General features: G+C 38.9%; 1 protein-coding gene and 2 long non-coding RNA genes across 8 annotated transcripts in view; 2 read left to right on the top strand and 1 right to left on the bottom strand.

Moving 5' to 3' along the window:
- CEP15 (centrosomal protein 15) overlaps positions 1 to 18,663 on the top strand; it is a 29,376-nt gene extending 10,713 nt beyond the window's left edge. For 4 of the 6 annotated variants that reach the window (XM_081524716.1, XM_081524717.1, XM_081524714.1 and 1 more), the window contains 2 exons: positions 1,304 to 1,378; positions 3,443 to 3,836. In XM_081524716.1, coding sequence (XP_081380842.1) covers positions 1,304 to 1,378; positions 3,443 to 3,577 — 210 coding nt within the window. In that variant the 3' untranslated portion in view covers positions 3,578 to 3,836. Of the gene's footprint in view, positions 1 to 1,303; positions 1,379 to 3,442; positions 3,837 to 17,698 lie in introns of those variants that run through there. The other 2 variants (XM_081524718.1, XM_081524720.1) reach the window with 1 other exon arrangement.
- Positions 1 to 26,150, bottom strand: part of LOC145519839 (uncharacterized) — a 98,887-nt gene that overhangs the window by 55,550 nt on the left and 17,187 nt on the right. The gene's annotated exons all lie outside the window — the stretch shown is intronic.
- LOC145519840 (uncharacterized) lies at positions 19,271 to 24,897 on the top strand. Its single transcript, XR_014063956.1, has 2 exons — positions 19,271 to 19,916; positions 22,492 to 24,897. It is a non-coding gene; the product is annotated as an uncharacterized LOC145519840 (long non-coding RNA).

Below are 26,150 nucleotides of genomic sequence, written 5' to 3'. Positions count from 1 at the left end.
CTGGTATGGGATAGACATAATAGACGGGATTTTTATCCCTAAATCGTTTTCTTTCCCCTTCAAATCACCTTCCTCCAGACAGCAGGTGCACTAATGGTTGTGCAACTTTGGGGAGTCCCTTTAGGGAATTTCCTGTTTTTCCCTTTTCCATTTCACACCCATTCCTTGCTCCCGCCGCTGCCATCTGCTATCTCTTTTCTCCTGTTCAGCGTTGGCTTCTTCACACCCCACTCCCACGCCCTTTTCCATCGCTCTCCTTCTGTCCAACAGCCCTGTACTCAGATCGCTCCTGTGCTTCTACATGGAGCAGAGAACTTTTTCTTTTCTATCAACTTATTAAGCTGAGAGACAGAATTTACACAGCCTTCCCACCAGTGGCCCTGTGAACTTGACAAACCTAAGCAAGCAGGAGACAACAGCAGTGCTGATTTGGGGAGAATTTACTACACAGGGCTTGAGTATTTCGGTAATGACTTATAAAGTCTTACGTTTCTGGGCATGAACTTTATGTACAGATCTAGATAATATCATTCCTGAAGTATGAATCAAGCTGAAATACTCTTGTGTTTCTGCATCCATAAGAGAAAACACAAATATCTACAAGTTGAAGTACTTAGTAACGCACAGTGCTTGAATGCCGTGAGCTGAAGGATATACTACCTGGCAGTAAAATTTGCCTTTGAAATTAGCTTAGAAACCTGGTACTAAAAGTCTAAACAGCATAGTGAAAGGTTCTTGTTGCAGAGTACTCAGGTATCTCACGGACCTTTTAAATATAGGGAATATTTGCCTATGTATAAAATTCAAATATGGAGTCCTGCATAAATGAAATGTGTGTCATTAATATACCATGTGCATGATCTAGACAGACTGGAACTCTCCACTTTGAAGGTTAGCCTAGCGTGGGTATGAGGATCTGATTGTTTTTAGTATCGGAATATTTGACTATTTTATCCATCTGGCTGTTTTTAAAGGATTTTTAAAGCTAAGTTAGTCCTCTGAGCAGTTTTAGAGGAAGTTCTTTTTCCAAGAATTATTGGCATTTACTAACTACTTAAAATGAAAAAGGCAGAACTTAGGTGTACCACCCCCATCCCCTGCCTTTTTAAAATAAGAAACGCTGCCTTCTCTATTTGCAACTGGTTAATTAAGCAGTGATCAGTTCTCTGTCAGCATCATCTCCATGAGTTTAAACTGTGTATGCAGAGGAGAGTTGAAGCAAGAGATTAGAAATATATAGATATTGCTATTAGAGGTGCTGTGTGTGTGTGAATGTTTTGAAAAATGCCTCTATCTGTTTCAGGATATAGAAGCAGCAGAAAAGTCTCTACAGACCCGGATTCATCCAGTTCTACCACCTGAGGTGGCTGCTCTTGAGGTGAGAATCTTAAGGAACAAATGTCCAACAAGAGACCCTATTCTGTCACTAGTTCATTTTAAGTGGCTCTGTGTATTTCCCAGCTTTCTGCATTCAATAAAATACACAAAATGTATCTGATTGATCTGTGTCCACAGTGCCATACCTTGTACGTTGTAGTAATCTGTACGTATTTTGGTTTTAAAAAATTTTTACTTCAAATGTAAATTTTATCAAGACCTTGTGTCTTTTCACCAAGTCACTTAGAAACTACTTTCTTGTTAAATCCTAACAGACAATATGCACTAAATCTTAAGATGACAGCCTCACCAAAATGCTTTTCCTGTTGGCTGATGTTACAAGTAGAAGCTCAGTCTCTTCACCGAAAAATGCAACCAGCGCTATTTAAATGCATATTATCATGCAGTACAGCGTGACTTTTGTCTGTTTGATTTTGCTCTGTTCAAGAACAGATTGAGAAGATGGCTGGCAAAAATAAATCATAGTTGGTATATGCATGTATGTGTGCTGAAAGGGAATTTGCTACATACAAAATAGTTTGACTATATTTTTAATGACCTTTTTCTAAGCACAGTTTTGCTTGCTGCCTAACCAAGGAAGTGAACAGACTCAAAAATGAAAGGCTGAGAATTTGCCCCGCAATCTTCTGTGTCATCTAGGGTAATAAGAAAAGGCAGTGATCAAGGACAGAAAATACTCCCGTTCAAAGTTGTGCCCTGGGCATGTCTTTTTCTTTGTTGAATTTTCCAATACCTTACCCTGGCCTGCACAGGGCCCACACAATAGGGGTTAATCCAGCCGTGAATGGCGGAGAAACACCCAACCACAGGCCGCGGCTGGTATTTTTCTTAGCTGGTCTCGCACAGCAGGATGGCCCCTGTTTCAAGTATGTCAGGCTACTTCTCAGACCACATGCATAGATGCATGGATAAATGGGGTCCCTTACCATTTTCAGATTTCAGAACTCCCATTATCTCTTTTCTTTAAATGACAGTATTTTATTTTTTTGGTCATGCAGCACATGGGATCTTAGTTCTCTGACCACAGGTCGAACCCAAGCCCCCTATTGTGGAGGCGCTGCATCCTAACCACTGGACCACTAGGAAATTCCTTCCACCCCATACCTTTTCATTGCTCAGAGTATATCTCCAATGCTATCTAACTCTTTGACTGAATTTCCCAAGATGAGACTGATAGTGACGATCTCATATAAGATGCCCTCCTATGACACAGAGTTTTTGGCAGCTTACTTAGGACAGTCAATCAAGAAACCACCCAGCTCATGGACAGCGATCCAGTGATGCAGTTGGAGCTTCTGTAGCTTAAGGACTGCTCCAGCCAAGGCAGAAACACAGCACCTCAATTTCCAAGTTATTTGAATTAAAAATAGCTAGGTGATGTTGGTATTATTTTGTCCTTATCCAAAAAAGTGAGGGGAGAAGCTACAATTTGCCACATCAAGTGCCTTCTAAAAGATATGCTCTTCTAAAAGATATAGTGGATACGTATTTTTAATGTTTCTCCCTCATACAATTAAGGGGTTAATTCACCCGAATCCTGTTATCATCCTCTTTATATTTCGGTTCCTGGTCTCATCTCAGGTCACTTCTTTTTCTATTAATTCTAAAGCAGTTGTTCACAGTGAATCATTTCATTGTGATAATTTTAGTATGGGGAGTCATTTGGTACCGGATTAGAAACATTAAACAAGAACTTTTAATGATTTTGTGGCCATAAATGATACTACTGGGAATAATCACATGATTGGCCACAAGAGGGCGTGTAAAATCACAATAAAATTGTAAAACCTGTAATTCTGCCAGGCTCTGGTTTTACTGAGAAATTTGAAAATTAACACTAGTAAGTAGCCAGATTTTTTTTCTAAAATTAACATAAAATATTCTGCAGAGGAAGTGCATTCTACGTGTGTGTGTGTGTGTGTGTGTGTACACGCACACACACATACTTAAGGGGATAAACATTTAGACTGTTATGAAGAGCCAAGTTCAATTGCTTGATATGCTTTTTCACTTTTGGATGTTGGTTTTTTTTTTTCCCCCCCAGACTCTTTACTGGGCATCAGTAGAAGAATATATTCCCAAATGGGAACAGTTTCTTTTAGGAAGAGCACCATATCCTGCTAGTAGAGAAAATGGAAATGAAGCAGAAGATACCATTCAAAAGAGGGCGCAGCAATAGCTTCTCCACGTAGTATTTCAAAAACCTGTCTGGTAAAGCTGTCTATTAAAGAGTATTCAGGTCACTGAGGGGACTTTAGGAGTCAGAGAGATTGCCTCATTACCTCCTCTGCAACAATGAAGGTTTGAGAATCTACCGGCAGCTTTCAGGTTTCAGATCTACTGCTATTTCAGTGTCATGAATTTGTTTTCTACCAAACCCATGGAAGTGTTAAAAGCTGATATTGGAAGATGGACTGTTGATTAAGTTGCTAAATGAGTGTTGTGTGCTGGGGTTTTTTTTTTCTAATCACATACCATGATTCTCATCTAAACAATGAATACCAGATTATACATTTCCTAGAATCTTTACTTTTCAGTTATTTTATTATGAGGATAAGGCACAGGATCCAAGAGGCTTGCTTACATTTTAGTTTCTTAACAGGTGAAAAGACAATGACAACTGCTTTAGTATAGTAACACTGACTAGGAAACAGAGCCACAGGATTTTGTCCCTCACAGATAACTGAGACTGTAAAAATTCTGGAAGAAAGAAGTGAACTGTTCAGCATTCAATAAGCAGCTAGTTTCAGGAGGGCTCAGACTGGGTTCTGAAAAAGAACTCTGGATTTTAAGTTGATTATTTAAAGATTGCCAACCTGTGAATACAAGTAACTCCTCTCTTGTCTTTTCATCTTTAAATCTGCCCTTCCCTCTCCCTTCTATTTTTGTTATTTCTCAAACCATCAGTCAGAAAGCTTTGGGTCACAACCCTGAACAGCTCTGAGACTGTTCAATCCACCACTGCTGTAGAGCTCAAAAAAAAAAAAAAAAATCTAATTTTTCTAATTATAAAAGCAGCTCCTGCTTAGTAAAGGGAGTCCACATCACAGTCAAAGACTTTCAATTTCAAACTGGTTTGTGGTTTTATAAGATGACAATAGGACAGGCTGGAAAAAAAAAAAAAATCCATTGTGTTGATAAGTTCCTTTAAACTACCATCTTGGAAATATCCTGTTGAGTGGGTGTTGGTGTGGGTAACAATAATGTTGTTTTCATAATATGTGCTGGCAGATGAGCACACTTCTCTACAGTGTTAACAGTTGTAATTAAGGAATAAACAGCACAGAGTGTCAGTCCGATGACAATTTCATCTATAGTGTCACAATACAAAATGTCACAAAATATTAGAACTGTTACATAACTATAAAAAGGATCAGCTTAAAAGCCGAAAGTCCTTTAAAAAGCAAGACAGAAAGGAAGAAAAAAGAAAACTGGCATAGAGACCAGAACAATTTTATACCTTCTCAAGGATGTTCTGTCATGAAAATAAATTGATATATATTTTTTCTCCTGTTACATTACAGTTTGGGTTCTAGCCATCCAGTTGATTTAGCAGGAGAATGCAGGGCTTTTTAGCAGCTTCAAATTGGTAAACAGATTTAGATGTAGTAGGGAGAACATGAGGAAGTTTTTTTTTTTCTTAACATCCAATCTTTCCCAGCATATGCACATAAGAAGGTGAATGAAGCAATGTGAAACTTATTTCTCTTTAGTCAAGTGGAAAAAAAAAAGGCTAAACATTTGTTGAGATGGTAAAATATTGTGTCAAGCAAGTAGGCACATTCCAAAATTAAACAGTGGTTGATACGTGAACGTCCTCAAATATTTGAGCATTACGCTTCCTTTGAGTAAATTAAATCACCAGTAGGTTAGATTAAAATACAGAATGAACAGCAATGTAACCATCTCAGAAAAGGTTCGGGTTTTTTCTCCCCCAAATTGATTAACTTGCTAAATCGTGTTTTTAAAAAGCCTAAGTTTAATGTTCCCTGGGTTATGATTCAGGGCAGAGGGGAAGGGATTTCTGGACTTCGACTGTTCCATTTCCCCCATTTCTAGCTAGTACCTCACCAACCCCCAGAGAGGACTTTCCTCCTGGCCCCACAGAGCGTCTCCCCAGTCCCCTCCGTGTAGACTGGAACAGACTGCACCACGTGGTGTGTGTTGAAAAAAAATCCCCAAAGGGACCCGGTTACCCCCATTAAAGGGCGTTATATTCCTCATGTCAAATTAGCTTTAGATAGGAATTTCCAAATAGTTTTTTTCTGTAAGGAGGGGAGAAATACCATATCTAATACAGATTTTGTACATAATTAGTAGGAAAAAGAAAAGGAAAAAGAAATGTCATCCATTGAGTCTTTTTCCTCTCTATTCAGTGCCCTTACATATACTATATGGTATATCCACTAGTCTTTCTGAAAACTATTTCTTTTTTTTTTCTTCAGAATAATGGGGTTTTCTAAATAAAGCTTGTTCCAAGAATTTTTCATAGCCTTTCTTGGGTTACTGCAAATGCATAAATATTCAAAGCTCATTTTCTGCTGAAACACTTCTAGTGTATAATATTATTAAGCTACAAAATGCTAAAGATCAGAAGGAGCTGCAGTTTTTCTCCGAAATATTAATTTTGCTAAAGTACTTAGGAAAAAGCCTAATACCCTGGAAACCAGACATCTGCTCTCTCCCATTTGTAGGGAGCAGTGTGAATGAAAGTGATGTCAAAAGGACAGTTTTTCTCTGCCTTCTGTACAAGGTGTTTTAACTTGCTAGCTGAAGATTTAGATGAGAATTAAAATAATCTTTAACAGTCTTTACCATTTTGTGTTCTCTGCTTCATTCTCCTTTTTCTATTAAGAAAAAAGGTGTGTGGGTATATTTATTTTTTGATTCAAAATTAAATTTATTTGGAGGTTATTTTTGTCACTTTTGAGGCAACTGGAGACAGATTAAGGGTAGAGTGAGGGAACATTTATGTGAAAAACCAGGGTACACAATCATTAATTTTAGACAGGAGGAAGACATTAGCATTAAACCCACAGTACGGTAGGTTATATTGTGTAAAATTTAATGCACAAGGCCATGAATTTGTCTTATCTACAAAATACATTCTTTTCCTTCCTAAGTCTATTGTCTTTTTACTCTAAGCCAATTCACATCCTTTTTTTTTTTTTTTAAAAAAGAAACTCTCTTGTTTAGAACAAAAAGTTCTAAATCTCCCTGAAGAGTTTCCCCCCGCTTTTAAAGAATTGCCCAAACATAATACCTACATGACCTAAAACATTCTTCATTTCAGTAGTCTATTTTGACTCTTCCACTTTAAATAGGATAGTAAGTTTGTTTTTAAGAGTTGCTGACCAAAATCTCTTCAGAGAAGGTAGTAACTAGATGGTGAATTCAAACAGTAAAAGAAAGTCTGTGGAAAATATGGAGAACGGGAAGAGGAGAGAAATTACTCTGAGAAAGCTTCAAATTGAAACAAGAAAGTGTGTCTGTGCCTCTCTGTTTGGTGGTGTTTTTGTTTGTTTCTAATTTAGAAGTCAACTTGTCTACATAGGAAATTGAATTCCCTGCTGCTAATAAGAGAACAGTCAGAGTTTCCTGGGACAAACATGGGGACATGTCAAACTTCAGCAATTATGGAGAGGGCTGATTTGTGAATTTGACACCTGGCATTGTGATCTCCCTTTCTAACTGGAGCTGAGATTATACCCTTACTAAAATCCAAGACAAGGAAAACCAGTCCAACAAAAAAGAGGCTAAAAAACGCTTCCGGACATCATCTTACCTCTCAGAATCAAGTTTCCTTGCTTACAAGAGAAAGGACTGGGTTTCCAACATTGTAATAATGTTTTAAAGTTCTTGCTATTTTAAAAACTCTAATTTGTGTCTCAGGCAGAGTCTGAGACTGTTAAAGTAGTAGCCTGATCACAGTGCAAATCAATAAAAAGTTGCAGAGAGGTAACAATGAAGGGTTCTTATTTTAGAAAGCAGGGATGACAGTTGTTCTCATCTTGACAACTATGATCCAACTGGATCATTTAACCTCCACTTTACAGTCAAAGGTTGTTTCTCTTTTATTACTCTTTAATAAGTCTAAGCTATCAATGTTGAAAAATTTCTGATGTTTTACATAATACTACTTTGGAGACACTATTATCAAATTAGAAGGAAGCAAACTTCCACTTATTTTGTCTAGTCTATCTCTGGCTTCTTTCATCTCCCAATAATTATTTTTTATACCTTGTCTCTTTACACATTTACAAGGTCTATAATACTTACAGACATATTTTTGCACTAGAATGTTTTACTCCAGGAAAACAAATACTGAGTTATTCAAAAGAAGCCAAATCTAGAGCCTTTTAAAATGATATCCAGTAAACACAATGGTGGGTAACGCTCGAGCATCATTCATCGATTCCCTAGATCTTACTGACGGCCTACTGGGTAGTAGGCACAGTTCTAAGCACCAAGAATATAGCAATAAACAATACAGCCGAAAAACAACAAACCTGTCATGTAATTTACATTCTGGAGTGGGCAATGGGTGGAAGGAGTTGAAGATAGTGAAACAAAAAAGAATACATGATCTTTAGACAATGATAATATCTAATTATGTATGAACTTCTAAAATGTCTTCTCTATGGAAAAAAAGAAAGCAAATGTCACAGTATCATAGAAAATATGACTGGAACAGAGACTCCCCCCACCCCCATTCATAGATCTTGAGTTAGGGTTGTCCAGTGAAGCAACATTTCCACTGCTACTAATTTGGAAGCGATGTAATCTTAATGGATAGGGAGGTGGTTGTTGAAACATAAAATCTACCAGGACAGAATCATGAATAGAAAACCTGAACAAATCAATAATAAGGAAATTGATCAGTAATAAAAAACCTCCCAACACAGAAAAAAGCCCAGGACCAGATGGCTCCACTGGCGAATTCTACCAGTTATTTAAATAAGAATTAAGGTCAATCCCTCTCAAACTCTTTAAAAAAATATATTAGAGGACTCATTTACAAGGCCAGCATTACCCTGATATCAAAGCCAGAAAAGGACACTACAAGAAAAAAAAAAAAAAAACTTAAACCAATATCCCTGATGAACACAGAGACAAAACTTTCCAATGAAATATTAGCAGACTGAATTTACCAACACATTAAAGGGATCATACACCCTGACCAAGTGGGATTTATCCCTGTGACACAGGGATGGTTCAACAAAAACATCAAAAGTGTAATTTTGTATTCACGCTCAGTCACTCAGTGGTTCCCAACTCTTTGCAACCCTGTGGACCATAGCCCATCAGACTCCTCTGTCCATGGAATTTCCCAGGCAAGAATGCTGGAGTAGGTTGCCATTTCCTACTCCAGGGGATCCTCCTGAATCAGGAATTGAACCTGCGTCTCTTGTGTTTTCTGCATTGGCACGCAGATTCTTTACCACTACACCACCTGGGAAACCCCCAATAAATGCAATACATCACATTAACGGGCTGAAAGATATATATATATATATATGTATATATACACACACATATATATATATGATCATCACAATAGATGCAGCAAAAGTATTTTACAAAATCCTTTCAGGATTAAAAATCCTCAACAAACTGGGTAGAAACCTCAACATAATAAAGGCCATATATGATAAACTGACAGCTAATATCATACTCAATGGTGAAAGACTGAAAGCTTTTCATCTAAGATCAGGAACAAGAAAAGAATGCCCACTCTCACCACTCTATTTAAACATAGTACTGAAACTCCTAGCTAGAGCAATGAGGCAAGACAAAAGAAAAAAGGCATCCAAATCAGAAAGGAATAAGTAAAACTGTCCTTATTTGTACATGATATGGTGTGTATATATATATATATATATATATGTGTGTGTGTGTGTGTATCATATATATATATATACACACACACACAATTCTGAAAGACTCAACCAAACAAGTGTTAGAACTAGTTTAAGAATTCAGTAATCATTAAATGCAGGATATAAAAATAAACATACAGAAATTAATTGCATTTCTATACATGAACAGCATAATATCTGAAAAATAAATAAAAATTATCCAATTTGCAACAGCATCAAAAATAATAAAATACTCAGAAATAAATTTAACCAAGGAAGTAAAAGATTGAACAATGAAAACTATAAGATTTTGGTGAAAGAAACTTAAGAAAACACAAATAAATGGAGAGCTATCCTATGTTCATGCATCAGAAAAATTATTTAAAATGTCCATACCACCCAAAGGCATCTATAAATTTGATACAATCCCTATCAAAATTAAAATGGCATTTTTCACAGAAATAGAGAAAACAACCCTAAAGTTTTTATGGATCCACAGTTCAGTTCAGTTCAGCCGCTCAGTTGTGTCCAACTCTTTGAGACCCCATGGACTGCAGGACGCCAGGCCTCCCTGTCCATCACCAACTCCCCGAGTTTACTCAAAGTCATGTCCATTGAGTCGGTGATGCCATCCAACCATCTCATCCTCTGTCATCCCCTTCTCCTCCCGCCTTCAATCTTTCCCAGCATCAGGGTCTTTTCCAATGAGTCAGGTCTTCGTATCAGGTGGCCAAAGTATTGGAGTTTCAGCTTCAGCATCAGTCCTTCTGAAGAATATTCAGGACTGATTTCCTTTAGGATGGACTGGTTGGATCTCCTTGCAGTCCAAGGGACTCTCAAGAGTCTTCTCCAACACCACAGTTCAAAAGCATCAATTCTTTGGCACACAGCTTTCTTTATAGTCCGACTCTCACACCCACACATGACTACTGGAAAAACCATAGCCTTGACTAGATGGACCTTTGTTGGCAAAGTAACGTTTCTGCTTTTTAATATGCTGTCTAGGTTGATTATAACTTTTCTTCCAAGCATCTTTTAATTTCATGGCTGCAGTCACCATCTGCAGTGATTATGAAGCCCAAAAATATAAAGTCTCTAGCCATTTCCACTGTTTCCCCATCTATTTGCCATGAAGTAATGGAACTAGATGCCATGATCTTAGTTTTCTTTTTTTTTTTTTTTAATAAATTTATTTATTTTAGTTGGGGGCTAATTACTTTACCATACTGTAGTAGTTTTTGCCATACATTGACATGAATCAGCCATGGGTTTACATGTGTTCCCCATCCTGAAACCCCCTCCCACCTCCCTCCCCATCCCATCCCTCTGGGTCATCCCATTGCCCCAGCCCTGAGCATTTGTCTCATGCATCGAACATGGAATGGTGTTCTGTTTCACATATGATAATATACATGTTTCAATGCTATTCTCCCAGAACGTCCCACCCTCACCTTCTCCCTCAGAGTCCATAAAATTGTTCTATGCATCTGTGTCTCTTATTCTGTCTCGCATATAGGGTTATCGTTACCATTTTTCAAATTCCATATATACGCATTAGTATACTGTATTGGTGTTTTTCTTTCTGGCTTACTTCACTCTGTATAATGGGCTCCAGTTTCATCCATCTCAATAGAACCGATTCAAATGCATTATTTTTAATGGCTGAGTAATATTCCATTGTGTATATATACCACAGCTTCCTTATCCATTCGCCTGCTGATGGACATTTAGTTTTCTGAATGTTGAGTTTTAAGTCAACTTTTTCACTCTCCTCTTTCACTTTCATCAAGAGGCTCTTTAGTTCTTCTTCACTTTCTGCCATAAGGGTGGTGTCATCTGCATATCTGAGGTTATTGATATTTCTCCCGGCAATCTTGATTCCAGCTTGTGCTTCACCCAGCCCAGCGTTTCTCATGATGTACTCTGCATATAAGTTAAATAAGCAGGGTGACAACATACAGCCTTGACAAACTCCTTTCCCGATTTGGAACCAGCCTGTTGTTCCATGTCCAGTTCTAACTGTTGCTTCTTGGTCTGCATACAGATTTCTCAGGAGGCAAATTTCTCAGGTGGTCTGGTATGCCCATCTCTTCCAGAATTTTCCACAGTTTATTGTGATCCACACAGTCAAAGGCTTTGGCATCATCAATAAAGCAGAAATAGATGTTTTTCTGGAACTCTCTTGCTTTTTTGATGATCCAACAGATGTTGGCAATTTGACATCTGGTTCCTCTGCCTTTTCTAAACCCAGCTTGAACATCTGGAAGTTCATGGTTCACGGACTGTTGAAGCATGGCTTGGAGAATTTTGAGCATTACTTTTCTAGCGTGTGAGATGAGTGCAATTGTGCGGTAGTTTGAGCATTCTTTGGCGTTGCCTGTCTTTGGGATTGGAACAGAAAGTGACCTTTTCCAGTCCTGTGGCCACTGCTGAGTTTTCCAAATTTGCTGGCATATTGAGTGCAGCACTTTCACAGCATCATCTTTCAGGATTTCAAATAGCTCAACTGGAATTCCATCACCTCCACTAGTTTTGTTTGTAGTGATGCTTCCTAAGGCCCAACTGACTTCGCATTCCAGGATATCTGGCTCTAGGTGAGTGATCACACCATAGTGATTATCTGGGTCATGAAGATCTTTTTTGGATAGTTTTTCTGTGTCTTCTTGACACCCCTTTTTAATATCTTCTGCTTCTGTTAGGTCCCTACCATTTCTGTCCTTTTTTATGCCCATCTTTGCATGAAATATTCCCTTGGTATCTCTAATTTTCTTGAAGAGATCTCTAGTCTTTCCCATTCTATTGTTTTCCTCTATTTGTTTGCACTGATCACTGAGGGAGGCTTTCTTATCTCTCCTTGCTATTCTTTGGAACTCTGCATTCAAATGAGTATATCTTTCCTTTTTTCTTTTGCTTTTCACTTCTCTTCTTTTCTCAGCTATTTGTAAGGCCTCCTCAGACAACCATGTTGCCTTTTTGCATTTCTTTTTCTTGGGGATGGTCTTGATCCCTGCCTTCTGTACAATGTCATCATGAATCTCCATCCCTAGTTCTTCAGGCACTCTAGCAGATCTAATCTGAATTTGGCAATAAGGAGTCCATGATCTGAACCACAGTCAGTTCCCAGTCTTGTTTTTGCTGACTGTATAGAGCTTCTCCATCTTCGGTTGCAAAGAATATAATCAATCTGATTTCGGTATTGACCATCTGGTGATGTCCATGTGTAGATTCTTCTCTTGTGTTGTCGGAAGAGGCTGTTTGCTATGACCAGTGCATTCTCTTGGCAAAACTCTTATGGCCTTTTCCCTGCTTCATTCTGTACTCCAAGGCCAAATTTGCCTGTTACTCCAGGTATTTCCTGACTTCCTACTTCTGTGTTTGAGTCCCCTATAATGGAAAGGACATCTTTTTGGGTGTTAGTTCTAGAAGGTCTTGTAGGTCTTCATAGAACCATTCAATTTCAGCTTCTTCAGCATTACTGGTCGGGGCATAGGCTTGGATTACTTGATATTGAATAGTTTGCCTTGAAAATGAACAGAGATTATTGTGTCATTTTTGAGCTTACATCTAAGTACTGCATTTTGGAGTTCTATAGTAATTAAGACAGTATAGTAAAAAAAAATGAAAATAATAACAGATACATGGACCAAAGAAACAGAATCAAGAGTTCAGAAGTAAACCCTCACATATGCAGTCAACTAATATTTCATAGAGGAGCCACAAACACTCATGGGAAAGGATAATCTTTTCAACATATGGTAAGAAAACTACATAAGCACATGACAAAAAATGAAACTGGACTTTAACACCACTCACAAAAATTAACTCAAAATGGGTTAAAGACCTAAACATAAGACCTGATAAAACAAAACTCCTTGACATTGGTTTCGGCAATGATTTTTTGGATACAACACCAAAAGCAGAAGCAGTAAAAGCAAAACAAACAAACAAGCATGACTACATCAAACTAAAAAACTTCACAGAAAAACAAATAATAAGCAAAATGATGAGGCAAACTACGGGAGAAAATATTTTCAGACCATATAATGAATAAGGGGTTAATATCCAAAATATATAAAGAACTCACACAACTCAATAACACCACCACCAGAAGTAAGTAATGCTATTAAAAAAAAAAAAAAAAGATGAACTTAAGACATTTTTCCAAAGAAAGTATCTAAATGGACAAGAAATACATGAAAAAGTACTCAACATCACTACTCATCAGAGAATCAAAACCAAAAATGTGGTTATCTGTTAGACGGGCTACTATCAAGAACAAAGAAACAAACATACAAAAAAACAAATGTTAGAGAGAATATGGAGAAAAAGGAACCCTTGTAGACCATTGACAGGAATGCAAGTTGGTTCAGCTCCTGTGAAAAATAGTTTGGAGGTTCCTCAAATTAAAAATACAATCACCATAGGATCTAGAAATCCCACTTTGGGTACACAGCCAAAGGAAGTGAGAACAGAATATCAAAAAGATATCCACATTATTCACTGCAGCATTATTCACAATAATCAAGATAGGAAACAACCTAAGTGCCCATCAAGAGATGAACGGATAAAGAAAACATGGTATAAGAAACATTTATATGTTTAACTGATTGACTTTTCTGTATACCTGAAACTGGTAAAACATTGTAAATCAACTATATACAAATAAAAATTAAAAAAAAATAGATGCCAACCGGGACCTAGTGTGTAGCACAAGCAACTCTACTCAATACTTTGTAATAACCTAAATTGGAAAAGAATCTGAAAAAGAATAAATACATGTATATGTATAACTGATTCATTTTGCTGTACATCTGAAACTAACACAACACTGTTAACCAACTATATTCCAATATACAATAAAAATTTTAAAAAAAAGAAAATGTGGTATACACTGGAATATTATTTGGTCATAAGAAGGAAGGAAATCCTGTCATTTTTGACAACATGAATGGACCTTGAGGGTGTTATTCCAAGGGAGATAAGTCAGACAGACAGGCAAATATTGTATGATATCATTTCTATTCAGGATCTTTAAAAAGCCAAACTCATAGAAGCAGACAGCAAAATATGGTGGCTGGGGCTTTGGAGAATTGGAAAGATGTGGAAGATGAATGAGTTCTGGAGATCTAAAGGCATAGCATATTGATTACAGTCTGTAATATAGTACTCAATACTTCAAAACTAGTGAGAGTCTAGATCTCAAATGTTCTCATCACACACAAAAAGAAGCACAGTTATATGACACAACTAAAGTTAGCTAAAGCTACAGTGGCACTCAAGACAATAAATCAGTGTATCGATTCAACATGTACATCTTAAATTAATACAGTGTTACAGGTCAGCTATATCTTAACTTTGAAATGTGGCTTATCCATAAAATAGAATATTATTTGGGAAGGAAATTCGGACACATTCTACAACATGGAGGAACCCTGATGATGTTAACTGAAACAAGCCAGACAGAAACGGACACATACTCTATGATTCGGCTTCCATAAGATACCTAGAGTAACCAGATTCACAGAGACAAAGTAGGGTGGCTCCCAGCAGTGGTTTTGTGTCTATGAAACTCCTTATAAACAACATCCTAGCCCCAAGTCTACCACTAACTGCCACTCCGTTTCCTCAGTGGTTTGAATTAGAGCTGTGTGGTGCGACAGAGCTTTCTGTGATGGTCGAAATGTCCTGTGTCTGTGCTGTCCAACGTGACAGCCACTAACCACATGTGGCTATGAGTATTTAAAATGGAGTTAATGCCCCCAAGAAGCTAAATTTTTATTTAAGTTTAAATTTGTAGAAAAAAAATCTTTAAATATGTCTGTAATAACTTTTAACTCTTTCATGAATCTAAATAGAAATCAAGTATTTCCAATGAAAATTTCATATCCAAGTGCAGATGTGATATCAGTGTAAAATATACACTGGATTTCAAAGACAGTATGAACAAAGCAATGTTTTTATCCTGTTAATAATTTTTGTATTGATGACATATTGAGGTACTTTCAATATAATGGGTTAAATGTATTACTAAAATTAATGTCACTTATTTCTTTTTATTTTTTTTCTAAAGTAACTGCTAGAAAGTTCAAAGGTCCATATGGGTCTTACAATATATTTTACTGAAGAGTATTAAACTAGACAATTTCTGAGAGCCACAGCAATTCCCTGAATCAGGAGCTTTATAAACATTTCCTAAAATCCACTCTAATATTTAAGAACAAGGACAATAATTACTGAATTTGGGGGGAAACTTAAATAGTAATGGACATTTCATACTTCCAACACTTCACAAGGTAAGTGAAAGTTTTTTAACAGCAGAGGAGAATATTGTTTTATCCTCAGAGTTGTATTTAGACGCATTCATTTTTGGAATCTTAAGTCCAAGTACAATGCCCAAGAGATACTAGATGTTCAATAAATATGTTGCATCAATATTAAAACAAGGACTTGCATTTTGACCAGACTCTTAATTAAGGTACATTTGATGAGAATATTATTATTAAAGATCAAATGGCACGAAGCCTCAACCCAGATAAAATAATTTTGCATTGGTTTTCCTATGGTACAAGGTAAAAAGAAGCCAGCTGCTGAAGTCAAAGCTCTGTTTTTCCTCAGAACAACTTAGTAATCATTGGAAGCAATATTAATACTTGGTGATAATAGCATCTTTATAGGAAAAGTACATTACTGACAACTACTATTAATCATCAACTTGCAGATGGTGAAATGGAAGGACTGTGACATTAAGTGACAGTCTAAGTCACATCAGGGGTTCTTTTATTATATCTGGGTACTCAGCACTGTTAGTTTCTCTTTCCCATATTCCCATTCCCACACCTACAGGTTCTCCAGAGGAACCATAGAGAAGCAATTACCAGTTAAAATTAGGTGGAAAGGAAACACTGTTTTCACAAAGCACATGTTTCAACTTCATAAACTAATAAATAGTCTGAGTCCAAAATGGAATTAACATCATTGTCGCTCACTAGTGAAAGGCTCTGAGCAAAGACCTTTGCATTAACCTTTATTTGAAATTATCTTTTTTTAAAAAAGCAGATACACCAGGTTCTTGAAGTGTCTGACTCTGCTGGTATGGCAATACCAATGTCAGGAGGTATGGTGCTGTTTTTGTATCAACTCTGTAACTGCCTGCTCATCTAATGGAACATATTTTCTTCATCCACTCCCCTACAATGCTCATCCAATTCAGACTCTCCTCTAACTAGAACAAAGCCTCCTTTATCTCATCCCCTCTTTTAAAATGGAATTCGGAGTGAAATTCAATTCAAGAAATAATTATTACTGAGACCCAGAATGGCCTAAGGATCACAGATAGAGATCGACAACATGGCTGCCCCGGAGCCTCTTGTCTTTAGGGGAGTCATCTGGAGAGACAGATAAAGTGGAGAGTGATAAGAAGACCAAGGTGTGACTTCCAATGCAGTCTGGGAAATGGCAGGGGGTGGGGGGGGTGATAGGCATGGGGAGCTATGGAAGCTGGGAGAGAGGAGAAACCAGTGCTACATTCTAAGCAGCTCTGAGTAGAAGAGCAGAAATTGGCCAAGGCACTTCCAGCCTTCAGAGAGCAGAGAAGCAAAGGCCACAGCTCTCTCACTGTACCCAACCTTTATAAACGTGGGGATCTCCACTTCATCACGTGATTTCCCCCCTAGCTCTCTCCACTGAGACTTCTCAAGTAAAGTCACCATTGTCCTGTCTCACCAAGTCCAGCATGTGTCCTAAATATGCATCTTCCTCAATCTTTTAACAGCATTTGATACATTCCCTCTCTCATTCCTGAACTCCTTCTCCTGGTTTCCAGAGCCCTGGCAATCCTGTCTACTGTCTTCTCCTTCCTAGTCTCTGCCTCCAGATATTGGAGTAGCCCTCAGCTCTTTCTCTGACCCTACTCTTCTTTCTATTCCTCCAGCGATAACATCCAGTCTGCGGTATTAAACATGCTCCCTTAAGGCTAGTGCTAGTGTTAGTCACTCAGTCGTGTCCGACTCTTTGCAATACCATGGACTGTAGCCCACCAGGCTCCTTTGTTCATGGAATTCTCCAGGCAAGAAAACTGGAGTGGGTAGCCATTTCCTTCTCCGGGGCATCTTCCCAATCCAGGAATCAAACTAGGTCTCCTACATCACAGGCAGATTCTTTACCATCTGAGCCACCAGGAAAGCCCATTAAGGGGACTACTCTCAAATATATATTCCCAGTTTTGATTTTTATTTTAGTTTGATACCAACTCAACACCTACAGCTATTAGGTTGTTGCAAAAGTAATTGCAGCTTTTGCACTGTTGAAATTTGCCTTTGATATTGGAATACATTCTTAAATAAATATGGTTATGTTACACATCATTTAATGCCCATTTCTTGCTTTATGATTTTTTTTGACTGATGACTTATTACTTGCTGTTTATTTTCTATTTATTTTAGACTATGGAAATGATGTTAGACAAAAAGCAAATTCTGGCAATTTTCTTGAGTTCAAAATGGGTTGCAAAGCAGCGGAGACAATGCATTTGGCCCAGGAACTGCTAATGAACGTGCAGTGCAGTGGTAGTTGAAGTTCTGCAAAGGAGACGAGACCCTTGAAGATGAGGAGCATAGTGGAAGTTGACAATAACCAACTGAAAGCCACCATCGAATCTGATCCTCTTACAACTACACGAAAGTTGCCAAAGAATTCAACATCAACCATTCTATGGTCATTCAGCATTTGAAGCAAATTGGAAAGGTGAAAAAGCACAATAAGTGGGTGCCTCATGAGCTGACTGAAAATCGAAAAATATCAATGCTTTGAAGTGTCATCTTCTCTTATTCTATGCAACAACAATGAACCATTTATCTACCAAATTGTGTCATGTGATGAAAAGTGGATTTTATACAACCGGCAATGACCAGCTCAGTGGTTGGACTAAGAAGAAGCTCCAAAGCAGTTCCCAAAGCCAAACCTGCACCAAAAAAGGTCATGATCACTGTTTGGTGGTTTCCTGCCTGTCTGATCCACTACAGCTTTCTGAATCCTGGCAAAACCATTACATCTGAAAAGTATGCTCAGCAAATTGATGAGATGCATTGAAAACTGAAACATGTGAAGTCAACACTGGTCAACAGAAAGGGCCCAATTTTTTTCCATGACAATGTCTGACCACACATCATCACACAACCAACACTTCAAAAGTTGAACGAATTGGGCTACAAAGTTTTGCCTCATCTGCCATATTCATGTGACCTCTCGCCAACTGACTAACACTTCTTTAAGCATCTGGACAATTTCTTTTTGCAGGGAAAAATGCTTCTACAGCCAACAGGGTACAGAAAATGCTTCCCAAGAGTTCATCAAATCCCCAAGCACAGACTTTTACACTACAGTAATAAAGTTATTTTTTGTTGGCAAATATGTGTTGACTGTAATGGTTCCTATTTTGATTAATGAAGATGTGTTTGAGCATAGTTATAAAGATTTAAAATTTACGGTCCGAAACTGCAATTACATTTGTACCAACCTAATAGCAGGCATGTCAAATGTACCATTTCCTAGAGCTCCAGATTTGTCCCCTCAAGCCTGCTCCCCTCGCAAGTCTTCTCCACATTCTAAGTGTCATCAGTATCCTCGAGTAGCTCACATCACTCTTGGAGTCACCCTCATCTCTTCTTTTTCCCCCTCGTACCATACAGACAGATGTATCATCCACCATCACCCATCAGCCACTCATGCCAGCTCCACCTACAAAACACATCCTGTACCTCACTCTTCCTTACGACCTCCAATGCCATGATCCCACACAAGCTTGCCTGGGTGTCTGCAATACTTGCTGCAATATGCACTTAACTGTTCTCCACGCTGCCACACTGGTCCCTCTTCCCACCACCAGAGTCACCTAAATAACACTGTCCCAGCCGCAAACCTCCACACCCTGGAAATAAAAGCACCTTTATCGTGGAGCTCAATGTCCTTCATGATTTGGATCCTGGCTACCTCTGTGACATCATTTCCTGCAGTCTGCCCCTTGGCCTCTGGGCTCCAGCCACACCAACATCCCTCTGAACCCTCACTTTCACCTCAGCGCTCTACACTTGCTGATGCATCTCCTGGGACAGCTCTTCTTTCCCTCACCGCATTCAGGTCTTTGCTCAGATCCCACCCCTTAGTAAAGGCCTTCCTGGTCACCTTCTCGCTGCCTTATGCCCACAACCTCCGTCACTTTGTTCACCTTATCTTCACAGGACAGGACACTGTGCCACATACCCTTAATATGTGGTCTCTTTCTCCCACTGAAATGCAAACTCCAGGGTGGCAGACGCGCTGGTATTGTCACCACTCTGTCTGCTGTAGTGCCTGGCACCTAGCAGGCACTTGAGGAATATTATTTTAAATAAATTTAAAGATAAAGAAGTCAATACCTTCTTTCTACTTCAAGTTATACCTGAGCAGAGTATAACTCTGGAGGACAAAATCAGCCAAGAGCCAGAAACCGAGAGAGAGCAGAGAAGCTATAGCAGAACCAGCCTGGAGAGCCAGAGGCAAAAGGGGTGCAGACAGAAAACCGCAACTGCCACCCAAGGGAGGAAATGATGCCAAGTCTTGAGAATCATCCTGGACACATGAGCTACACCAAGACACCATTCCTCACTCATCAGATGGGAGCAGGTAACACAGTATAGTGTCAGTAAGCGGTAAAAACATGGGGAAAACATCCTCTCAGACGTTGCTGGTATGAATGTAAAGAGGGGCAGCATGGCCACTCGGCAGGGCAGCTTTGCAGTATCTATAAAATCCCCAAATTCACACAGCCTATCATCCGATATTTCCATTTATAGTCTAGAGAAACATTCACACAGATGGGCACTGAGGCATATACAGGAATGCTGCCTGGTGCTTGGTTTGTTAGGAACAAGTTGGGACATCCTCGGTAGAAAAATGGAGACAAGCATGCTATCTACTCATATACTGGGATATTACACAGTCGTCAAAAGGCACAAGCTTGATCTACATATAACAACATGGATACCACGCTGAGACACATTTCTAAGTGGAAAAGGGAATATGTAGCCATTATTCACTGCTGCTGCTGCTGCTGCTAAGTTGCTTCAGTTGTGTCCGACTCTGTGTGACCCCAAAGACGGCAGCCCAGCAGGCTGCCCTGTCCCTGGGATTCTCCAGGCAAGAACACTGGAGTGGGTTGCCATTTCCTTCTCCAACACATCATTTAATGCACAGTTCTTGCTTTATGGTTTTTTTTGACTGATGACTTATTACTTGCCATTTATGTTATATTTATTTTAGACTATGGAAATGATGTTAGACAAAAAGCAAATTTTGGCAATTTTCTTGAGTTCAAAATGGGTTGCAAAGCAGTGGAGACAATGCATGTGGCCCAGGAACTGCTAATGAATGTACAGTGCAGTGAAAGTGAAAAGTGAAAGTGAAGTCGCTCAGTCATGTCCGACTCTTAGTGACCCCATGGACTGCAGCCCACCAGGCTCCTCCGTCCGTAGGATTTTCCAGGCAAGAGTACTGGAGTAGGGTGGCATTGCCTTCTCGCATTATACACTAGATCATTTCTATTAAAAATGTGTACATACAACCGATGAACATATTTGTAGAGCAGCAACGGAGATACAGACATAGAGAACAGACTTATGGACACAGCTGTGGGGGAGGAAGGAGAGGGTGGGATGTATACAGAGAGTAACATGGAAACACACATTACCATATGTAAAATAGATAGCCAATGGGGATTTGCTGTATGACTCAGGGAATTCAAACCGGAGCTCAGTAACAACCTAGAGGGGTGGGGTGGGGAGGGAGGTGGGAGGGATGTTCAAGTGCAAGGGGACAGTTAAACCTACGGTTGATTCATGCTGATGTTTGGTACAAACCAGCATAATACTGTAAAGCTAGTACCCCTCAATTAAAAATAAGCAAAAAAAAAAAAAAAGTCTTGCTGATAAGAATCAAAAGTTAAAATATTTGTTTGTAATGTTTGTAAAAACACCAAATTACATGAGATATGCTTATAATATAATAGTAAATGATAAAAACAGAATTTCAAATCCTATCTACACACCATATTGTTTGCTGCTGCTGCTAAGTCACTTCAGTCATGTCCGACTCTGTGTGACCCCATAGACGGCAACCCACAAGGCTCCTCCATATTGTTTAACATTTTAAAAATGAAATACAGAATAAAGGATTTAAGAGGCACACTAAAAAAAAATGTGTACACACAAGATTACTACACGTCTCACAAGGATATAGTGTTTTTTGCATGTTGGAGGACAAAAAATCAAGTAAATTGCCCAAGGGGAGCTCATCTTTACATGCAACACCTTAATATTTCACAGGTAATTTACAGAGAGAACTGTTGTTGCTGTTTAGTCGCTAAGACGTGTCTGACTTTCGCGACCCCATGGACTGTAGCCCCCCAGGCTTCTCCATCCATGGAGTGGGTTGCCATTTCTTTCTGCAGGGAATCTTCCTGACCCAGGGATTGAACCCGTGTCTCTATGTCTCCTGCACTGGCAGGCAGATTCTTTACCACTGAGCCGCTAGGAAAGTCCACATATACATTTTATTATTTTAAGAACACATACGGGCTTCCCTGGTGGCTCAGATGGTAAAGAATCTTCATGCAATGTGGGAGACCGGGGTTCGATCCCTGGGTTGGGAAGATCCTTTGGAGAAGGGCATGGCAACCTACTCCAGTATTCTTGCCTGGAGAATCCCCATGGACAGAGGAGCCTGGTGGGCTACAGTCCATGGGGTCACAAAGAATCAGACACAACTGAGCAACTAAGCACAGAAGAATACATAGATATATATTCCTGGAGCAGTAAGATTGAGGCAAGTAGTGGCAATAATTGAGACTAGGGAGGCTGCCTAGGGCAAGCAGTGAACAGGCTAGTGTACCAGGCTAAGTCTTGTGGACTTTATTCAATGATTCTACACCATTCATCCATTTCTCCAGTTTAATTTGTAGCTTTGAGAACCAAGAGAAATTTCTCAATAATTAGGACTGACCCTACACATTTTTAAAATGTATTTGAAATCATTACATTCTCTTGCAGCCTTGCACAACCAGCATGCCTATAAGCCCCTTTAATGATGTACAGAAGTTGCCCTGCTAAAAGTATTATATTCTTTTAGACGTCTTAAAAAAAAAAGCCAGAGGCTGAATATGGCACCTATTAAATTACTCTGCCCTATCTCTTTGAAATTCCAGGAAAAAACTTGAAGTTGAAAGAAAAACGAGGATGCTTAATTATAAAGATGTTTTCAGTCTGCATAATTAACTGCTTTATGGTGACAGCATTCAGTCTATTAGTCAGCATATCATTCATCCAAACTTGTGCTGAGCTCAATGGTATTAGGTGTTCAGACTACACTGACGAGCAAGGATAATCCCCACTCTCATGGAATTTACAGACTAGAAAGGGAAAGGTATTAGATATATGGTTGCAACAAAGAATGTAAAACTGCAACAGGAGCTGACTGTGGCTCGTATCATAAACTCCTTATTGCAAAATTCAGACTGAAAATCCAGACTGAAATTCAAACCACTAGGCCATTCAGGTATGACAGAAATCAAATCCATTATGATTATACAGTGAAAGGGACAAATAGATTCAAGGGATTAGATCTGATAGAGTGCCTGAAGAACTACGGATGGAGGTTCATAACACTGTACAGGAGGTGGTGATCAAAACCATAACAAGAAAAAGAGATGCAAGAAGGGAAAATGGTTGTCTGAGGAGGCCTTCCAAATAGCTAAGAAAAGAAGAGGAGAAAAAGGCAAAGGAGAAAAGGAAAGATATACCCATCTGAATACAGAGTTCCAAAGAATAGCAAGGAGAGATAAAATAGCCTTCCTCAGTGATCAGTGCAAAGAAATAGAGGAAAACAACAGAATGGGAAAGACTAGAGATCTCTTCAAGAAAATTAGAGATACCAAGGGAACATTTCATGCAAAGATGGACACAGTAAAGAACAGAAACAGTATGGAACTAACAGAAGCAGAAGATATTAAGAAGAGGTGGCAAGAATACACAGAAGAACTATACAAATAAGGTCTTCATGACCTGGATAACCACTATGGTGTGATCACTCACCTAGAGTCAGACATCCTGGAGTGTGAAGTCAAGTGGGCTTAGGAAGCATTACTACGAACAAAGCTAGTAGAGGTGACGGAATTCCAGTTGAGCTATTTCCAATCCTAAAAGATGATGCTCTTAAAGTGCTGCACTCAGTATACCAGCAAATTTGGAAAATTCAGCAGTGGCCACAGGATTGGAAAAGGTCAATTTTCATTTCAGTGCCAAAGAAGGGCAATGCCAAAGAATGTTCAAACTATCATACAATTGCATTCATTTTGCATGCTAGCAAGGTAATGCTCAAAATCCTCCAAGCTAGGCTTCAACAATAACATGAACCGAGAACTTCCTGATGTACAAGCTGGACTGAGAAAAGGCATAGGAACCAGAGATCAAATTGCCAACATGTGTTAGATCATAGAAAAAGCAAGGGAATTCCAGAAGAACATCTACTTTTGCTTTATTGACTATGCCAAAGCCTTTGACTGTATGGATCACTACAAACTGTGGAAAATTCTTAAAGAGATGTGAATACCAGACCACCTTACCTGCCTCCTGAGAAACTTGTATGCAAGTCAAAAAGCAACAGTTAGAACCATACATAGAACAATGCACTGGCTTCAGATTGGGGAAAGAGTGTGTCAAGGATGCATGTTGTCACCCTGCTTATTTAACTTACATGCAGAGTACATCATGGGAAATGCCAGACTGGATGAAGCACAAGCTGGAATCAAGATTGCTGGGAGAAATATCAATAGCCTCAGATATGCAGATGACACCACCCTTATGGCAAAAAACCATGAAGAACTAAAGAGCCTCTTGATGAAGGTGAAACAGGAGAGTGAAAAGGCTGTTTTAAAGCTCAACATTCAAAAAATGAAGATAATGGCATGCAGTCCCCTCACTTCATGACAAATAGATGGGGAAACACTGGAAACAGTAACAGACTTTATTTTCTTGTGCTCCAAAGTTACTGCGGACCATGACAGCAGCCGTGAAATTAAAACTCACTTGCTCCTTGGAAGAAAAGCTATGACAAACCTAGACAGCGTATTAAAAAGACAGAGACATCACTTTCCAACAAAGGTCTGCATGGTTATAGCTATGGTTTTTCCAGTAGTCATGTATGGATGTGAGAGTTGGACCATAAAGCAGGCTTAGCACTGAAGAATCGATGCTTTAGAACTGTGGTGCTGCAGAAGACTCTTGAGAATCGATTGGACTGCCAGGAGATCAAACCAATCAATCCTAAAGGAAATCAACCCTGAATATTCATTTAAGGACAGATGCTGAAGCTCCAAGACTTTGGCCACCTGATGCAAAGAGCTGACTCACTGGAAACGACCCTGATGCTGGGAAAGACTGAAGGCAGGAGAAGAAGGGGACAACAGAGGATGAGATGGTTGGATGGCATCACTGATTCAATGGACATGAGCTTGAGAAAACTCTGGGAGATGATGAAGGACAGGGAAGCCTGGTGTGCTGCAGTCCATGGGGTCCCAAAGAGTCAGAAAGAACTGAACAACAAAAACAATAAATAAGTTCTACAAAAGAATGACCTGTGGTGTTTTAAGCATATAATGGGAGAATATGACTTAAGAAGGTCACGGAAAGTTTTTCTGGAGAAGTAGAGACTGAAATTTAAAGGAAGAAAAGAACCAACTATGTTCTGCAGCAGAGGATAAGGCAGTTAATTCCTCTTGATAAATGGAACAGCATATGCAAATGTCCTGTGACCCCAAATGCAGAATGCTAAGATTTCAAAGGGTCTTTGAGGACACAATAGCTGGAAAAAAATGGTTTTGTTTGCTTGTTTATTTTTTGCTGTGTCCTAATTTCTTTACCTGGAGAAAAATGATGAGAATATAAAATTGATATATCATGTAACTAAATACTTGACGTTTCCATCTTGCTCTGAATCATGCTTTTTTTTTTTTTAAGTGCCAAACAAGGCTTTAAATCCACTGCTTGAGAATGAGACTACAAATCTGAGGCTGCTACAGCTTCTCTGGTCTGAGTTACTTAATCAAGCTCCACAAACAGTCAAATGAATAACCTCTTAGAATGAGTAGCCTGTATATTTATAATATAAGAAAAATTCTTATACCTCATGGCAGGGGCAGGGGGGTGGAGAGCCAAAGCATTTCTATAGCTCCATATAAAAGACACAAGCAATTGATGGCTGAAATTTTAACTTTGGGCTACCTCTTGGCATGTACAGAAACTGGCTGTCTACAAGAAGGAAAGTTTGTTCTTGAGTTCCCAACAAGCATCAGTCAATGCCCTCAGGAATAACTTTCCAGAATGTTCTTGACTACAACTCATATTAAAAAAGCTATCTCACACTGTGACTTACCACAGATATACATACACATAAATACAAGTTTTATGTTTCAAATAAACCAACTGTAAAAAGATTTTTAAAAAAGAGTTCACTGGGGCTATGGTCAACTAATCTATGAGAAAGGAGGCAGGAATATACAGTGGAGTAAAGACAGTCTCTTCAATAAGTAATGCTAGATGGAGATGCAGATAGAGAACAGACTTATGGACACAGAAGGCGTGGAGGGGTAGGAAGGAGCATGCGGGATGAATGGAGAGAGAAGCATGGAAATATATACACTAACATATGTAAAATAGATAGCCAGTGGGAATTTGTTGTATGACTCAGGGAACTCAAACCAGGGCTCTGTGACAACCTAGAGGGGTGGGATGAGGTAGGAGGGAACTGACATATGTATACTTATGGGTGATCCATGTTGATGCATGGCAGAAACCAACACAATATTGT

This window comes from Giraffa tippelskirchi, chromosome 9, assembly GCF_054371585.1.
Source record: "Giraffa tippelskirchi isolate mGirTip1 chromosome 9, T2T-mGirTip1v1.2.pri, whole genome shotgun sequence".
NCBI lineage: Eukaryota > Metazoa > Chordata > Mammalia > Artiodactyla > Giraffidae > Giraffa > Giraffa tippelskirchi.
This window is presented reverse-complemented; position numbering and strand designations above follow the sequence as displayed.